Source organism: Monodelphis domestica, chromosome 3, assembly GCF_027887165.1.
Source record: "Monodelphis domestica isolate mMonDom1 chromosome 3, mMonDom1.pri, whole genome shotgun sequence".
NCBI lineage: Eukaryota > Metazoa > Chordata > Mammalia > Didelphimorphia > Didelphidae > Monodelphis > Monodelphis domestica.
The window spans coordinates 419,122,179-419,137,439 of NC_077229.1; the positions used below are offsets into that span (position 1 = coordinate 419,122,179).

Below are 15,261 nucleotides of genomic sequence, written 5' to 3' on the forward strand. Positions count from 1 at the left end.
CGTACGGAGAACAGCCTTGATCTCAATTCTGAAAAAAGCCTTCAGTTGGGTCATTTGGAACATCCTCATGAAACATAGCTGCCCATATCCAGAGGCTCTCTGAAGACCAAGTACATAGACCAACCCCCTGGGTCTTTGCCTATCGCCTTTCCCCAAAATGGGTAATAAGGTTGCGATTGGCAATCAAGAGAATTCTAAATTCTAAAACAAAAAAAAGTTGGTCACCAGACATGAAATGTAATCTTATTAAATACAGCTTGTTACTCCAATCGATGGGAGATCTGGATTTTGTAATGTTTGTCATCTCGTGTCTTTGCTAGCTTTCCTAGTGCACATTGACTGGTTTCAAGATCTTTATGGAATGTCTTATCATAAGAGCAGCTCCATGATTATGTCTTCCTTGGTGCCATTGATTCATATTAGAAAGAAAGCTTTTCTGATATAAAACACTTACAAATTCAGGTGGCCTAATGCAGGGAAAGACCCTGAGACTTTCCTTATGCTTCTTGTGAAATTGAAGTTTAGAAACTCTAAATTAGTTATCAGTAAAAGCCACCTTAATTGATCGCCCCCAATAGTTGCTAATGCATCTAAAAACCACGAGATTAAAGTCCCCATATGAGAGAGAGAGACCTGCCCTTTAGTACTTGACTTTTTTGAATCTGGTAGAAGCTATCGCTACCTGATAGAAACAGGGAGCTGTCACTAGGGATGCAAAGAAATTGCTTTCTAAATAGCATTACCTCTTTTTATGTAATGAATTAGGAAAGTGTTAGCAAGACCAAGGAGGAAAAAAAAAAGAGTCCAGTATTCCTTCAGTAACTCTGTTTCACAGTAAAAGCTCATGTAATTTGAGGGCATATTCTGGAGTCTCTTTAATTATTGCCACAAATCATCTTTATTTGTTATTGACTGAAGTCCATAGTTATGAGAATTCTTCTAGAGTGTCTTGTCACCAATGACTTCTCCAGGGAAAAGAACTGAATGTTTTCATGGCCTCCTTTTGGTGAACTAACCCCAAATTCCAGTGAGTCCATGTATAATGTGAAAAGTTTTTATCACTAGTACTTTATGGCCTATTATAAGTCAACTGTTGTTCTGCCTTTGTGTTTATTATTGTTGGAGACGAAAACATTAATTTTAACAAAATGATCCAATGTGCATTGCAGGAAATTTATCTCGAAAATCCCAACATAAAATGGAATGACATTATTGGACTTGATGCAGCCAAGCAGTTAGTCAAAGAGGCTGTTGTGTATCCTATAAGGGTAAGGACAAAAAAGCTTTCAAGTCACCTCTTGGGAGTCATCCCTGTCCAATATCAATTGGACAGATATATGTTGGAGTCACATGCATCAGGAAATGAAGTACAGAGTGTTTTGTTTTCCATGAATTAACTTCTTAACTGTGTCATGCTGCTTTGCCCAGATTGGGGCAACCCAAAACCTAATCCATAATGTTAATGTCCATTTGGAAAATCTATCCTCTTGATGACCTAGTCTAAGATTATAGGACCAAAGGGTCATAGATTGAGGGCTTACGAATAATTGGGTATATTCAGTTATTCTTTGAATAGCATGCCACTGTCTATTTAAATTCACATCAGCCTCTTGGAAACATATTTTTTATGGTGAAAATGCCTTCCTTTTAAAGAAAGTTCCTCTTCCCTTGACCACTATCTACATCTTGGTAGACAGATATGTGCTGGCCTCATGCAACTACCTAAAGACTTTTCTACTATGTCATAGATAGAATTGCACTCTATTTTGGTGGGAGGACTTCCTACAAGTATTAGTTTATTACTTCACTGATCTTATAAGTATTTATGTAATCTCGATGTGACATTTCCATTGCATGGGCTTTATGTTGGTGCTGCATGAACATCATAAAAGTATTGCAAGACTATTTCCAATTTTTAAAATTCTTCCCCACCTAACCTTCATGTCTACTGGCCTATCGCATATATGCACAGTAAAAGTTTAGGATTACTAAATCACAGAGATATTGGGTAAGAGTGAAGATTCTTTGTTTCTGCCACTGAATTTGTTGCTCAATATGATTTTTGCATGAAACATGCCCCTTCAAAATGGTAATGATGCATAATTGCTTGGTTTACATATTGCATATTCATTAGTTTTGCTCATTCTTTTTGTCTTTAAGTAGGAGGTTCCTGGTAAAGTTTGTACAGTTCCTATAAATTTCTCATGAGTAGCAACACATCGAATTCAGGGTAAAATAGAAACAGTGTGATATATGTGCTGTCAAATATAATGTCTATTTGCACCTTTATTAAGAATGAATTTTAAAAAAATTCAAAGCCAAGTCTCAGCAATGCAATGATCTGGGACAATTCTGATGGACTTATGATGGGGAATGCTATCTACTTCCAGAGAAAGAACTGTTGGAATTGGATGCATGTGGATCAAAGCATACTATCGATTTTTCACATCAGTGTATTTATGATTTTACTTTGGGGTTTTGATTTTATATGTGTGTGCTCTTACAACAGTGACCAATATGGAAGTGTGTTTTGCATGACAATACATATAGGGTCCCAATCAAATTGCTGGCCATCTCTGAGTGGGAGGGAGTGGGGAGGGTAATAAGGGATGGAGATGGTTTGGATCTTATAATTTTAGAAAACTTATGTTGAAAATTATCATTACAAGTAATTGGGAAAATAAAACATTTTGAATAAAAAAAAGATTCAAAGCCAGAAAATCCATTTGGTCAGCAGACATGAAATTTAATCCTATTAAATACAGCTTATAACTCTAACCTGGATTTTATATCTGTCCCTCTTGCCTTTGCTAGCTTTCCTACTATACATTGGTACAAAACACATAATTGCCTCTGAATTTCTCTTGTTTCCATAGTATCCACAGCTGTTTACGGGGATTCTTTCCCCATGGAAAGGACTATTACTTTATGGCCCTCCAGGTAAACACACATTTTTATATCTCCTATTTTTGTTTCTGTGTTAACTGAGTTATCCTTTTGTTGAGAGGAATGAGTTCATTTTGAAAATGTTATATTCTGCTTCAGTCCATTGGAAAAGTTGCTATTATAGGACTCAGCCCAGCTGAGCCCACCTCCAGATGGTGTCTGAATTCTGCATGTCTGTGTTTTATACATTAAAGAAAGTTCAATCTTATTCTTGTACCTCTAGGTACTGGAAAGACTCTGCTGGCTAAGGCTGTGGCTACTGAATGCAATACAACCTTCTTTAATATTTCTGCATCCACCATTGTCAGCAAGTGGAGGGGTGATTCAGAAAAGCTCGTACGGGTAGGAACCCCTGATTTCTTTCCTTTAAGTTCTTACAGCACAGAGAAGGATGGAAGACAGTCAGAAGGTGATTTCCCCTGGTTTCAAATGCTTGTGATGATGCTTGGGAGAATTTCGCCATGGGGTTTTATTTCCCAAGAACATACAAAACAGTGACCATTTTTATGTGACTTCTGATCACAAGATCTACCCCAGGATCATCGACAAAGGACATCGTCCCATCTAGATTCTCTCTAGTTCCTTGGGGAAATGAGGTGGGAGAAAGATTTCTACAGCCCCTACTATGTGCTCAGGCATCGGGCTAAGTGTTTTACAACTATTATCTTATTTGATCCTCACAATAAGTATAGTAGAAGTTAGAAGCTGTTAATGATCTCCATTTTACAGTCGAGGAAACTGAGGCAACAGGAAGTCAAGTGATTTCCCCAGGGTCTGACACCTAGTATCTGAAGATGGATTTGACCTCTGGTCTTCCTGACTCCAGGCCCAGCACTCTGGGTACTATGGTGCCACCTCGTTGCCTGTCAACAACTTGTTTATTGCCATCCTTTCCAGGGGGTGGATTATTGTCAATGACAGAAAAAATAGAAGCTAAGAGTTAAGCAAATTGACTTCCTGTCTCTCTTTAGGTATCATTATCCTATCCATTCCAAGCAGCAGGTTGCATCTTGGTGTTTCTTTGATTCTTTATGATATAGCTTTCAAAAAGCAAACAAAACTCTACTTTTTTGGTTGTTTGCTTCCTCTGTTTGGCATTTAAGGTGCTCTGCTATCTGGGATCAGCCTCCTTTTTAGCCCTATTTTACATATTTGCCTGTTATGTCCTTCTATATTCCACCCAACTGGACCACTAGCTCATCTCCAAACTCAGAATCTCATCAATAATACACATTCTCTCTTCATCCTGTGCCTTGTAAATCCTCATCTTCCTTCAAGGCTCAGCTCAGATGCCACCTCTTCTAGGAAGCTTTCTGGAGTCCCTCCCCCCCCCCCAAATGACCTGTGACACAATAATAATTCCACAAATATCTATCAAACATTACTTATACTGTTATTGATGACCTCTCCTGGTTTATATTTGTCTTGATATCTCTAGCACCCAACAGTGTAAGTGAATGCTTAGTAAATATTTGTGGATTATTACTGTTGATTCTCAGTTTCTTCACTTGCAAAATGGTGATAACAATACTTGTTTTGCCTAATTTATGGTTATGAGATTGTATATTTGAAATCTCTCTTTCATAGCTTCTTGTTTTAACATAAGAAAAAAAGACTATTGGGAGAGTCCCAAATTTGTCCTCCCTTATTTTTCCTTTATATACTTCTGCCTCAAAACTTTAATTTCTTCTCATGACTTCAAATATTATCTCTATACAAATGACTCCTCCAATTTTTTTAAACTCTTAGCTTCCAGCTTAGAATCAATTCTACATATTGGTTTTAAGGCAGAAGAGTGGTAAGGGCTAGGCAATGAGGTTAAGTGACTTGCCCAGGGCCACACAGTAAGGAAGTGTCTGAGGCCAGATTTGAACCCACAACCTTTCATCTTTGGGCCTGACTCTCTATCCACTGAGTCATTGGGGTGCTCCTGACTCCCCAAATTTTTAATAGACTTGATCTCCCTCTCATGCACCAGACTCACATCTTCCAACTATTTCTTACTTGGCTCCTCAAACACAACACTTTGGAGGCAGATCTCTGAGCAAAGCAACATTCGTTAGCAGGGACATGTTACTTGTCAATAAATGGGCCAGTGGCATACCTTCATTCATGCCAAAGATCCCATGCAGACAGTTACCAGTTTGGGGGAATGCAGAACAAAGTAGATAACATCTTGGGATTGGATCCAGTGATTGGTTACAGAGCTGAGGAGCAAGGAACAATATGAATAGTCAGAAGTTTGGTAATCAGGGCTAGTAACAACTGTCCTCCTTCTCCCATGAGTCTAAGAAGGATTTATTGTTACAGTCCAGGTACAAGATACCCAAAAGCCTTGACTTTTCCCTCTCTCTCTCAGCTCTCCTACAACCCATTTCTGAGCCCTTTGGAATTGCTGTTGCTTGTGATCTCTCACTCCTGTCACCTTGCCACCACTGGGCTTCGGACCATCATTAGCCCCATCTGGACTCTTATACTGGCCTCCTGCTAGTTCTTCACATTTCTACTCTCTAGTTTCCCCCAAGCTCTCTTTGGCCCTCTGGCCAGATTTCTCTTCTCTGTGCATTGTGTACGTAAATCCATGTCATTGCTTTGTTTATAGGTCTTCATGGCTTGGTAGTAAAATGCAAGTAGTCGAGGGCCCCCACAGTTTGGCACTACCCCACTTTCTTGGGAAGCTAGTAGAATAGCAGGACCCAGACGAGAACAGAAAGAGTAGGACGCAACTAAGACAACAACATTCTCATGGAATCTCTTCAGTTCTTTTAATGCCATTCTCTTCCATGCCTTCTGCCTTCCAAACCATGATGAATCCCTCCTAGCCTCTGGATAAGCCCATGATTTCCTGCCTTTGTTCCTTTGCCTCTGTTTCTGGAATATCTACTCAACTACTGAATTCCAATGTACTCTGTAAAAACCAACTTACCAGTGACTCTTCCCTCAGTCTTCTTTGAACTATTTTCAGCTGATCCCTCCCTTAAGTTATAACTTTTCTTCCCTTGTCCTTAACATAGCACTTTGCTTGCATTTATTACATATTATAATGATCTCAAATTATATTATATATATGCATATATATATATATATCTCAAGCTCTTTGTAAACTTTAAGTACCATATGTATGTCAATTTTCTTTTATAATTTGACCTATGATTTTTTTGGCATCTTCCAATGCAGATCAGGAAATTGCTCTAAAGTTTTTTGCCCAGGGAACCAAGAGGTCATGTGACTTGCCCAGAAACACACAATGACTATATGACTCAGGCCCGACTTGAACTCGGTCTCTCTATCTCTCCCTTCCTATTCCAGGTGCCTCTTTGTTGTTATCTTTAGCATCATTGTCATCGTCACTTTACTCTTCTTTTTTTTATGGAGTGCAAATGGGAATGGACCTAGGACAACTTGCCATCCTCTTTCTCCTCCTTTATATTTATGTTCTACAAATTATTGCTCAAGGGGATAAAATAACTGCTTTTTTGTAGTGGAATGGGCATAGTAGGATGGAATCTCATCCTGTGGACACTCGTGGAGAATGTCTTGGACACCACTTGAGAAGCACAGACAAAACAAGAGGGAGGACCCCCATCTCACATGCTGTCCCATTTGATTTTGTAGACCTTAAAATTTCACAGACTTATGAATGTTAAAAATTTTACTCCACATTGAGGAATCCTCCAATTCCCTACTTGAAATAATTTCCTACCAGATAGTGAGAACTCTACTTGAATGTGAAAACTCCTGGCTATGGGAGGATCTCTACCCCATGCCTACTTGGGACTGCTTTAGGGCAGAAAACTCCTTGCTGAACAATGAAAGTACTTGAAAACCATACTTATAAAGGAAAGGAGTTCTTTGAGCCATGCCTGTTTTTGGAATTGATACAATGGGATGCTAGGTGCCTATAAAGGGGGGGCAACTTGTAAACTACTTAGACCTAAAAGGTGAAAACTTACTCAGAGGTTTTCTCTTAATGAAATTAGTCGACTCAATTTTGTTCTTCTCTACTGGGTCTCTGTGTTTTGAAAGCTTTTCAGGAAGTTAGCAAGTACCTATTCAGTACCTACTATGTGCTTGCTGGGCATACGAAAAACAACAAAAAAAATTATTTATTTCAAAGGAACTTATTTTGTATTTGAAGGGAGGAATAGATGAATAGAATAAATCTCTACAATGGAAATTCTCTGTGGTTAGGGAGATAGAGCATAGGGAGGGGAATCAGGAAGGGCTTTTTTTTTCTTTTCCTTACCTTCTGTCTTAGAGTCAATACTTTGTATTGGTTCCAAGGCAGAAGAGTGGTAAGGGCTAGGCAATGGGGGTCAAGTGACTTGCCCAGGGTCACACAGCTGGGAAGAGTCTGAGGTCAAAATTGAACCCAGGACCTCCCATGCCCAGGCCTGACTATCCACAGAGCCATCCAACTGCCCCTGAGGTATTTTCTTTCTTTCCTTTTTTAAAATCCTTACTTTCAATCTTGGAGTCAATACTATGTATTGGTTCCAAGGCAGAAGAGTGGTAAGGGCTAGGCAACGGGGGTCAAGTGACTTGCCCAGGGTCACACAGCTGGGAAGTGTCTGAGGCCAGATTTGAATCTAGGACCTCCCATCTCTAGGCCTGGCTCTCAATCCACTGAGCTACCCAGCTGCCCCCATTGAGGTATTTTCTAAAGAAGAGGTACTATGAAATGGAGACTAGAAGGAACTATATTCCAGACATTGGAATGGCCCATGACTGAGGTACAACGAGATTTGGTTGGATTATGGCATACAGGAAGGGGAGGATTGTGCTGTAAGGCTGGAAAGATAGGTCACGTCTCAGTTGTGAAGAGCTTTACAGCCAAACAGAAGAGTTTATCTGATTCCAGAGGCAATAGAAAGTCACTAGAGTTTACTGAGCCTGCATGTAAAGTAGTCAAACTTGCATATTTAAAAAAATTACTGGGGAGCAGCTGGGTAGCTCAGTGGATTGAGATCCAGGACCAGAGATGGGAGGTCCTGGGTTCAAATTGTCCTCAGACACCTCCTAGCTGTGTGACCCTGCGAAATTCACTGAACCCCCATTGCCTAGCCCTTGCTGCTCTTCTGCCTTGGAGCCAATGCACAGTATTGACTCTAAGATGGAAGGTAAGGGTTTAAAAAAGAGAAAGAAAAAGAAAAATGACTTAACAGCTATGCAGAGGATGATTTTGAATGAGAAGAGACTTGAGGAAGGACAACTATGAGGAGGCCATTACTGTCTAGGCAAGAGGGCCTGGTTTAAGGTGACTGACATGTGCATAAAGGTCATATAAAGATACTAAACAAACAAAAAAGGGGTCCGATGCAAGGGACATTCTGGAGGTAAGACAACAAGCTGGGAAGCTGATAAGTTGTAGACTTGCGTATCAACCCAGGCATAGGAACTTGGAAAGTTAGAAGAATGGGGCCATCTTTGACAGAAATGGGAAAGCTTGGCAGAGGGGTTGGCTTGGAGCCAGGGAGGGAAGAGTTCTCCTTTGAGGCGCCGCAAAGCCTCTCATTTGGAATGTCAGAGGAGCAGCGGAGCGCGAGCTCAGGAGGAAGCCAGCCGGAGAGGGTCATCCAAGCCAGGGGAGGAGATGAGATCCCAGAGAGAGGACCCTGGAGAACACGCCTCCGAGGAAGCACAGTGCGGGCGAGAATCCCGATGGAGGGACGGCACCGGAAGAGGGAGAGTGTGAAAGGCAGGAGCCTGTGTCAGGGGAGAGGAGTCAAGAGCGCCAAACGCATCAGAGCTCAAGGAGGGGGGCCCGAGGAGAGGCCGGCAGATTTCACAAGCCGGAAACCGGTTTGAAGAGGGGCGGTTCAGTTGAGCAGGAGGCCAGAAGCTAGACGCTGGAGGCTAAGGAGTGAGCGCGAGGAGAAGCGGTGAAGGCGGCGAATGTCCACGGCCTCCACAGGCCTTAAGCTAAGAGCGGGAGGAGAAACGTATAACAGAAGCATCGACTGGGATCCAGCTGGGAGGGTCTCTGCTGGGTGTGTTTGTAAGCCGCAGGAAGGGAACCAGGACACTGAGGGGTGACCAGGATCAGAGGAGACCATAGAGGGCCCTTGTAGACAGGCTGGCCCCTATCAGCTGAAGGGCTGCTTCGGTATCAGAGAATGGAGGAAACGTAGAAAGAATATGGGATCATGTCAGGAGGTTTTGAAATGATGACGGGGGACCAGAGGGGGTCATGAGGAATGGACTTAATGTTCACATTGATTGGATGGGAAGGGGGGGGGGCGTGTGACAGGCTTGAATACCAAAGCAAAATACGGTATAGATTACCTTCTATGTGGTGTAGGATGTGGTCAAAAATATCTGTAAGAGGGCAGCTGGGTGGCTCAGTGAATTGAAAGCCAGGCCTAGAGATGGGAGGTCCTGGGTTCAAATCTGACCTCAGACACTTCCCAGCTGTGTGACCCTGGGCAAGTCACTTGACCCCCATTGCCTAGCCCTTACCAATCTTCTGCCTTGGAACCAATCAATACACAGTATTGATTCCAAGATGGAAGGTAAGGCTTTAAAAAAAAAAGGGTAAGGTATAGGGAGGAATAGAATGATAGGAGGTAGGTAAAGGAATATAAAATTTTTTTATTATTGAAGTCAAACACTTAAGGTTAATGATGAAATCCAAAGTAGTAACTACTCTTTGAACATGGCAGGAGTGGAATGGAGAAATAGGCAATGGGATTTCTACTTTTGCATTTAGGAGACTGTTTAACAAATGAGCAAAATAATAATAATAATATTAGCTTATGTTTGCCTAGTGCTGTAAGGTATACAAAATACCTTCACAAATGTTTAATTTGATCAAATATATTCCTGCAGTTAAAAAAATTATTTCTTATATTACATTGGCTAAATTGTTGTTCCCTGGGCCTACCATTCAGCTCCTTTTCATAGATTGTGGCTTATTTGGAAGCTTTCATTATGTATTTTAGCTTACTAAGTGACTTTAAATTTGTGGTCTGTGCATGTTCTCCTCAGGAGGTACTAAAGGGATATCGTAAAACCTCAATTAACCAAGATCCAATTAACCAGAATCCTCAATTAGCATAATGAAAAAAACTGGCCCACTCTTTACAAACTTATGTTTCTAAAAAAGTCAGTATTAAGAATTTATTCTCTTCTCCACTCCTGCAAACAAAACAAAAAAATACCACATACTCCACAAATGGAACACACACACACACACATGCATGCATGCACATGCACACACACACCCCAATCAAAATCAGAATGTCCCAGAAATACACATTCAGCTCAGTCTCCAAGACCTTTTCCATGTATAATGAGAATTGATCTTCAGACCTATCCTTCTATAACCCTGCAAATACTTTATCTAAAGGAAGTTCAGTAATATTCTCTGAAGACTGGACTTGAGTAAAACATAGCTCAGATGTATTATCAACATTTGCATCGAGTGACATGAAAAAGACTTTTTTGGTTAACCTGGAATTAACCAGAAAATTCATTTAACCAGATCCTAGGGCTTCACTTATTTGGAGTGTTGTAGTGAAGGCCAGCTTGGTAGAGACGAGTTGGTTTACTTTCCTTGGTCTACCTCACCTTTTTATTTTCTTTTTGTTAAAGAATGACTGGGTCTTTTTTCTCTCCCTATCTGGAAGGTCAGGATTTACAGGGGCTTCTCATGGAATGGATCCCACTCTAATCCACATGGAAGCTTTGGCCCATTCATTTCCAACTTGGGCCAGTTTACCCCTCTTTAAATAACTTAGTGCCCCCTACTCCTGGAAGGTCACCGTATATATGTGTGTGTGTGTGTGTGTGTGTGTGTGTGTGTGTGTGTGTGTGTGTGTAATTTTAAACCCTTACATTATGTCTTAGAATCAATATTATATATTAGTTTGAAGTCAAAGAAGTGGTGTGGACTAGGCAATGGGCTTAAGTGACTTGCCCAGGATCATATAGCCAGGAAGTATCTGAGGCCAGAGTTGAACCCACTCCCATCTCCAGGCCTGGCTTTCTATCCACTGGAAGCTCACCAAATTAATGTAGACTTAGTTCAGAAAACATATCAGTATAACTCACTGTTAGTCCAGAACTCCTGTGTTCATGATTTCTGCCTGCCTCAGCCTCCTTCTTAACAGGGATTACATGTTAACATTTATACTGCTAATCCCACCCCATCCTTTATTTAAAAAAATAAAAAAGGGGGCAGCTGGGTAGCTCAGTGGATTGAGAGCCAGGCTTAGAGATGGGAGGTCCTGAGTTTAAATCTGGCCTCAGACACTTCCCAGCTGTGTGACCCTGGGCAAGTCACTTGACCCCCATTGCCTAGCTCTTACCACTCTTCTGCCAAGATGGAAAGTAAGGGTTTAAAAAAATAAAATAAAATAATTTTAAAATAATTATTAAAATAAAATTAAAAATAAATAAAAACCAATTAGAAAAGGGAAAATCTAACTTCTTCTGACTTTAGGAATTTGCATCCTGTCAGAACTCATGTTGTACACTTGTGTCTTGATTTTCCGAGCTTTTCGCATCAGCTTTGTAGAAAAACACCTGCCCTGGCACAAATCTATTCTCTTTGTTTAGAAGCCTTTCATGGGACCTTTAAAGACCTTCCCCTAAATCAGTGCAAGGAGTTTTCCTGACATTTGTTTCTCTTATTTCAATTAAAGAGTTATTTATAGATAATGTTTTGGTTATGTCCCTCCTCCCCTAATGGGTGAAGGCATTTGTTCATGCCTCTTAAGAATTGTGATTGCTTCTGAATAGTTGAGTGATCTCTTCAGCAAATGCATACAACTTGTTGATACCTACTTTCTTCCAATTCCACAAGAGGCTCCACTTGACTTCTTCCAAATCCTTGGAGATTGTTAGGTTCGCTATTCTAAGCATAGTTATTCATTACATATTCTGATATTGTGGAAAGAACACCGGATTGGGAGTTGGGATACTCAGGTTTGACTCTCATCGTTACCATTTTCTGACCTACTGCAAATCCACCTCGCTTCTCTAAGCTCAATTTCTTCATTTGTAAAATGAGGGGATTGGCCTAGATGATCCAGTGAAAACAAAATAAAAAGCTAAGTGTGCAATATAATGTGATTTCACTTTATGCTGGAGACAAAAATGATTTTTAAAATTTTATTTTAAAATTTTAAAAATATTTTTTCACATTTACATGATATATTTTCTTTCCCTCCCCTCTTTCCTCCCCACTCCTGGAGCTGACAAGCAACTCCACTGGGTTATACAAATACCTATTTCCATATTATTCATTTTTGCAATAGAGAAATCTTTTAAAACCAAAACGCCAAATCATGTGCCAATATAAACAGGTGATGTCATATGTTTTTCTTCCGTGTTTCTGTTCCCACAGTTCTTTCTCTGGATGTGGATAATGTTCTTTCTCATAAGTCCCTCGAGAATGTCCTGGATTGTTGCATTGCTACTAGTAACAAAGTCCGTTACATTGGACCATTCCACAGTGTTTTACTTTCTGTGTATAATGTTCTTCTGGTTCTGCTCATTTCACTCTGCATCAGTTCATGGAGATCTTTCCAGTTCATATAGAAATCCTCCAGTTCATCATTCCTTACAGCACAATAGTATTCCATCACCATCAGATACCACAGTTTGTTCAGCCATTCCCCAATCAAGAGACATCCCCTCATTTTCCAATTTTTGCCACCACAAAGAATGTGGTTATGAATAACAAATGATTTTTTTTCCGTAGTCAAAATTAGCTACCTTCCAGTCTCTTAAATATCTCATAAGATTTAGGAGCTTGATTGGAACTCTGATCAAACTGCAGTTAGGTGAGACCTTGTCACTCAGCTGGAGAAGAGAAGAGTAAATCCATGGTGGCTGTGAATCCGCCTGGACCCAGTTCCAGGGGACTCCAGGGTGACTGTGAGGCTTGGGAAACATGAGAAAAAAGTGTCAGGAGCCTGCATTGCCGGGTACAAATCTATTTTTCTATCTTTTTTGTCAGTTTACATGTGTGGTTGAGCCTACTTACATTAAATGTATCTGTGGGCCAACTCCACTATGTTGCATCTTCATTCTTTATTCCTAGTTAGAGTAGATTGCAGTTGCTTCATTCCAACCTTGTGATCATTGTGTTTTATTGCAAGGAAATAAACAGGCTTTCCCCCTCTAACTAGGTGGTATTTAGAAAGGAGACTCTTTAAACTAGATTATTCCTAATTGTCAATCTGGTCCAGATTTCTTTGGGAAGCTAACGTCTTATTGCACATCCTGTTATTTCTGTTCCCCACCCCCTTTCCTAGAATAACCCTTCTGCAGTTATTCGTAGCAATTATTTGAAACTATAAATCTATTACTGATGAGAGGAATTGTCATGAGTAGCTTAAAAAAAAATAGAGCTATTGTGCCCATATGTTATGATGCACTTCTAGCTTCTGTTGTTGTTTGTAGGAGCTAACCACTAGATTGGGAAGTCAGGGAATGAATTCCAGTTTTCTCTCATTCACTGATGATTGAGTAACCTTGGGCAAATCACTTACCCTTTCTGGATATAATTTTAACAAACGATAAATGGAAATAAGACCATTTAACCTCAAGGGATATTGCTAGGATGAATCAGTGCAATGATTGTAAACCTTATTATGATTTAACAAGTAGAACATAAATGCTTAATGATTTAGGCCTTATAAGCCCTTAAGTGAGAGCTACTAAGACTTTTAACTTGAATATTTAAACTGTTGTTGTTTGTTTTTTTTTCTTGGCTCAGGTGTTATTTGAACTTGCTCGGTATCATGCCCCTTCGACAATCTTTTTGGATGAACTTGAGTCAGTAATGAGTCAGAGAGGTACTGCTCTTGGGTAAGTGAGGATTTGGCTTTTGTTTCGGAATAATTTTTTGTTGTTGTTTTTTCTCCCTCTTGTGTGTCTGATGACCAAAACCCCATCAACATTTGCTAGAAGAATGAGCCCATTAATAAGACAACAAATTTTCAGCAAATAGATGGAAAATCCTTTAAATTAGATCTTGTTAACAGAATAGATGTTTTAAACAGTTTCTTTGGCAAAAATTTATCCTCCACTCAGGAATGGTTTTCAGGTCTGAAGATCAAGCAGGCCCAATGTACCAGGCTGCCAGAGTTGTCTTGCTACCATGAGCAGGTTGGATCTTGCTGCTTTCTCTGGATCTAATTGTGGCCTCTCAGACACAGGGCTCTCCTCTTCAATTGATGTCAAAGAAAGGGCCAGGTTTATACTCCATGCTTTTACCGTAAGCCCACATCAAGAGAAAGTACCATTTGCAATTCTAGGCCTGAGTAGCAACCTTAGTTGTCTGTAACATCAGACTGTACCCTATTCCAGTGATGGGCAACCTTTTGAGCTTGGTGTGTCAAAATTCGCCAAAAAACTGAGCATAACTCGGGTGGTGTGTCACTGAGAAAAAAATGTCCTTCCTGGCATGCGACCCCATACTTTTCTGTATGCGGCCGCATGTCATCAAAAATGACTACATGTGTCCTGACACATGTAGCCATAGGTTCACCATCACGGTCCTATTCCAACCTATAGTCTACGTGCTGTGGCTGATGTAGCCTGTAAGAAAGAATGACGGTCCCTGTGATTACTTCTCCATTTTTGTCTGAAAGGTAATTTTTTTTTAGTCTGATGCTGTGATCAGAGTTGTTTCTTAGCATCATTAAATGTTAGAATTAGAAAGGGGTCATCTTGTCCTATCTAGACTCTCAGAACTGGAATGGATTCCAGAGGTCATCTAGTCCAACTGGTATTTGACTAGGAATAACTGCATCCCTGACAGTAGCTTCTTGATATACCTCCAGAGACAGGGAACCCACCACCCCACAAACAGCTCATGTGGCTTTTGGACAATTCTTACTGTTGGAAAACTGTTGGGAAGATTTTTTGATGACAAATAAATCTACTTTGTTGGAATTTCTGTCTGATCCTAGTTGAGTCCTCTGGGACCAAGCAGAATAAGTCTCATTTCTTTTCTTCGTGATAGTTCCTTTGGATACTTGAAGATGGCTGTCAAGTTCCTTGCCCCACTCCTGAGTCTGCTTTCTTTCATATTAAATTTCTATAGTTCATTCAACTGCTCCGTATTTCCTATAGTCTCTAAGTCCTTCGCCTTCTGAATTTCCCTTCTTTAGATGTATTTCATCTTGTCATTGTCCTATAAAAAAATTGAATTGTACTGAAAAAAAATTTATGTGATATCTTTTTTAAAAAACCTTTATGTTATGTCTTAGAATCAATGCTAGGTATCAGTTCCAAGGTAGAAGAATGGTTAGGGGTAGAAAGTGAGGGTTAAGTGACTTGCTCAGGGTCACACAGCTAGGA

The 15,261-nt window shown here is 40.3% G+C and overlaps 1 protein-coding gene across 6 annotated transcripts in view; it reads left to right on the forward strand.

Moving 5' to 3' along the window:
- The window catches only part of KATNAL2 (katanin catalytic subunit A1 like 2), a 152,680-nt gene that overhangs the window by 81,169 nt on the left and 56,250 nt on the right, over positions 1-15,261 (forward strand). For all 6 annotated transcript variants that reach the window (XM_007486637.2, XM_016431382.2, XM_007486639.3 and 3 more), the window contains 4 exons: positions 1,170-1,268; positions 2,877-2,940; positions 3,170-3,288; positions 13,673-13,764. In XM_007486637.2, coding sequence (XP_007486699.1) covers positions 1,170-1,268; positions 2,877-2,940; positions 3,170-3,288; positions 13,673-13,764 — 374 coding nt within the window. The remainder of the gene's footprint in view (positions 1-1,169; positions 1,269-2,876; positions 2,941-3,169; positions 3,289-13,672; positions 13,765-15,261) is intronic.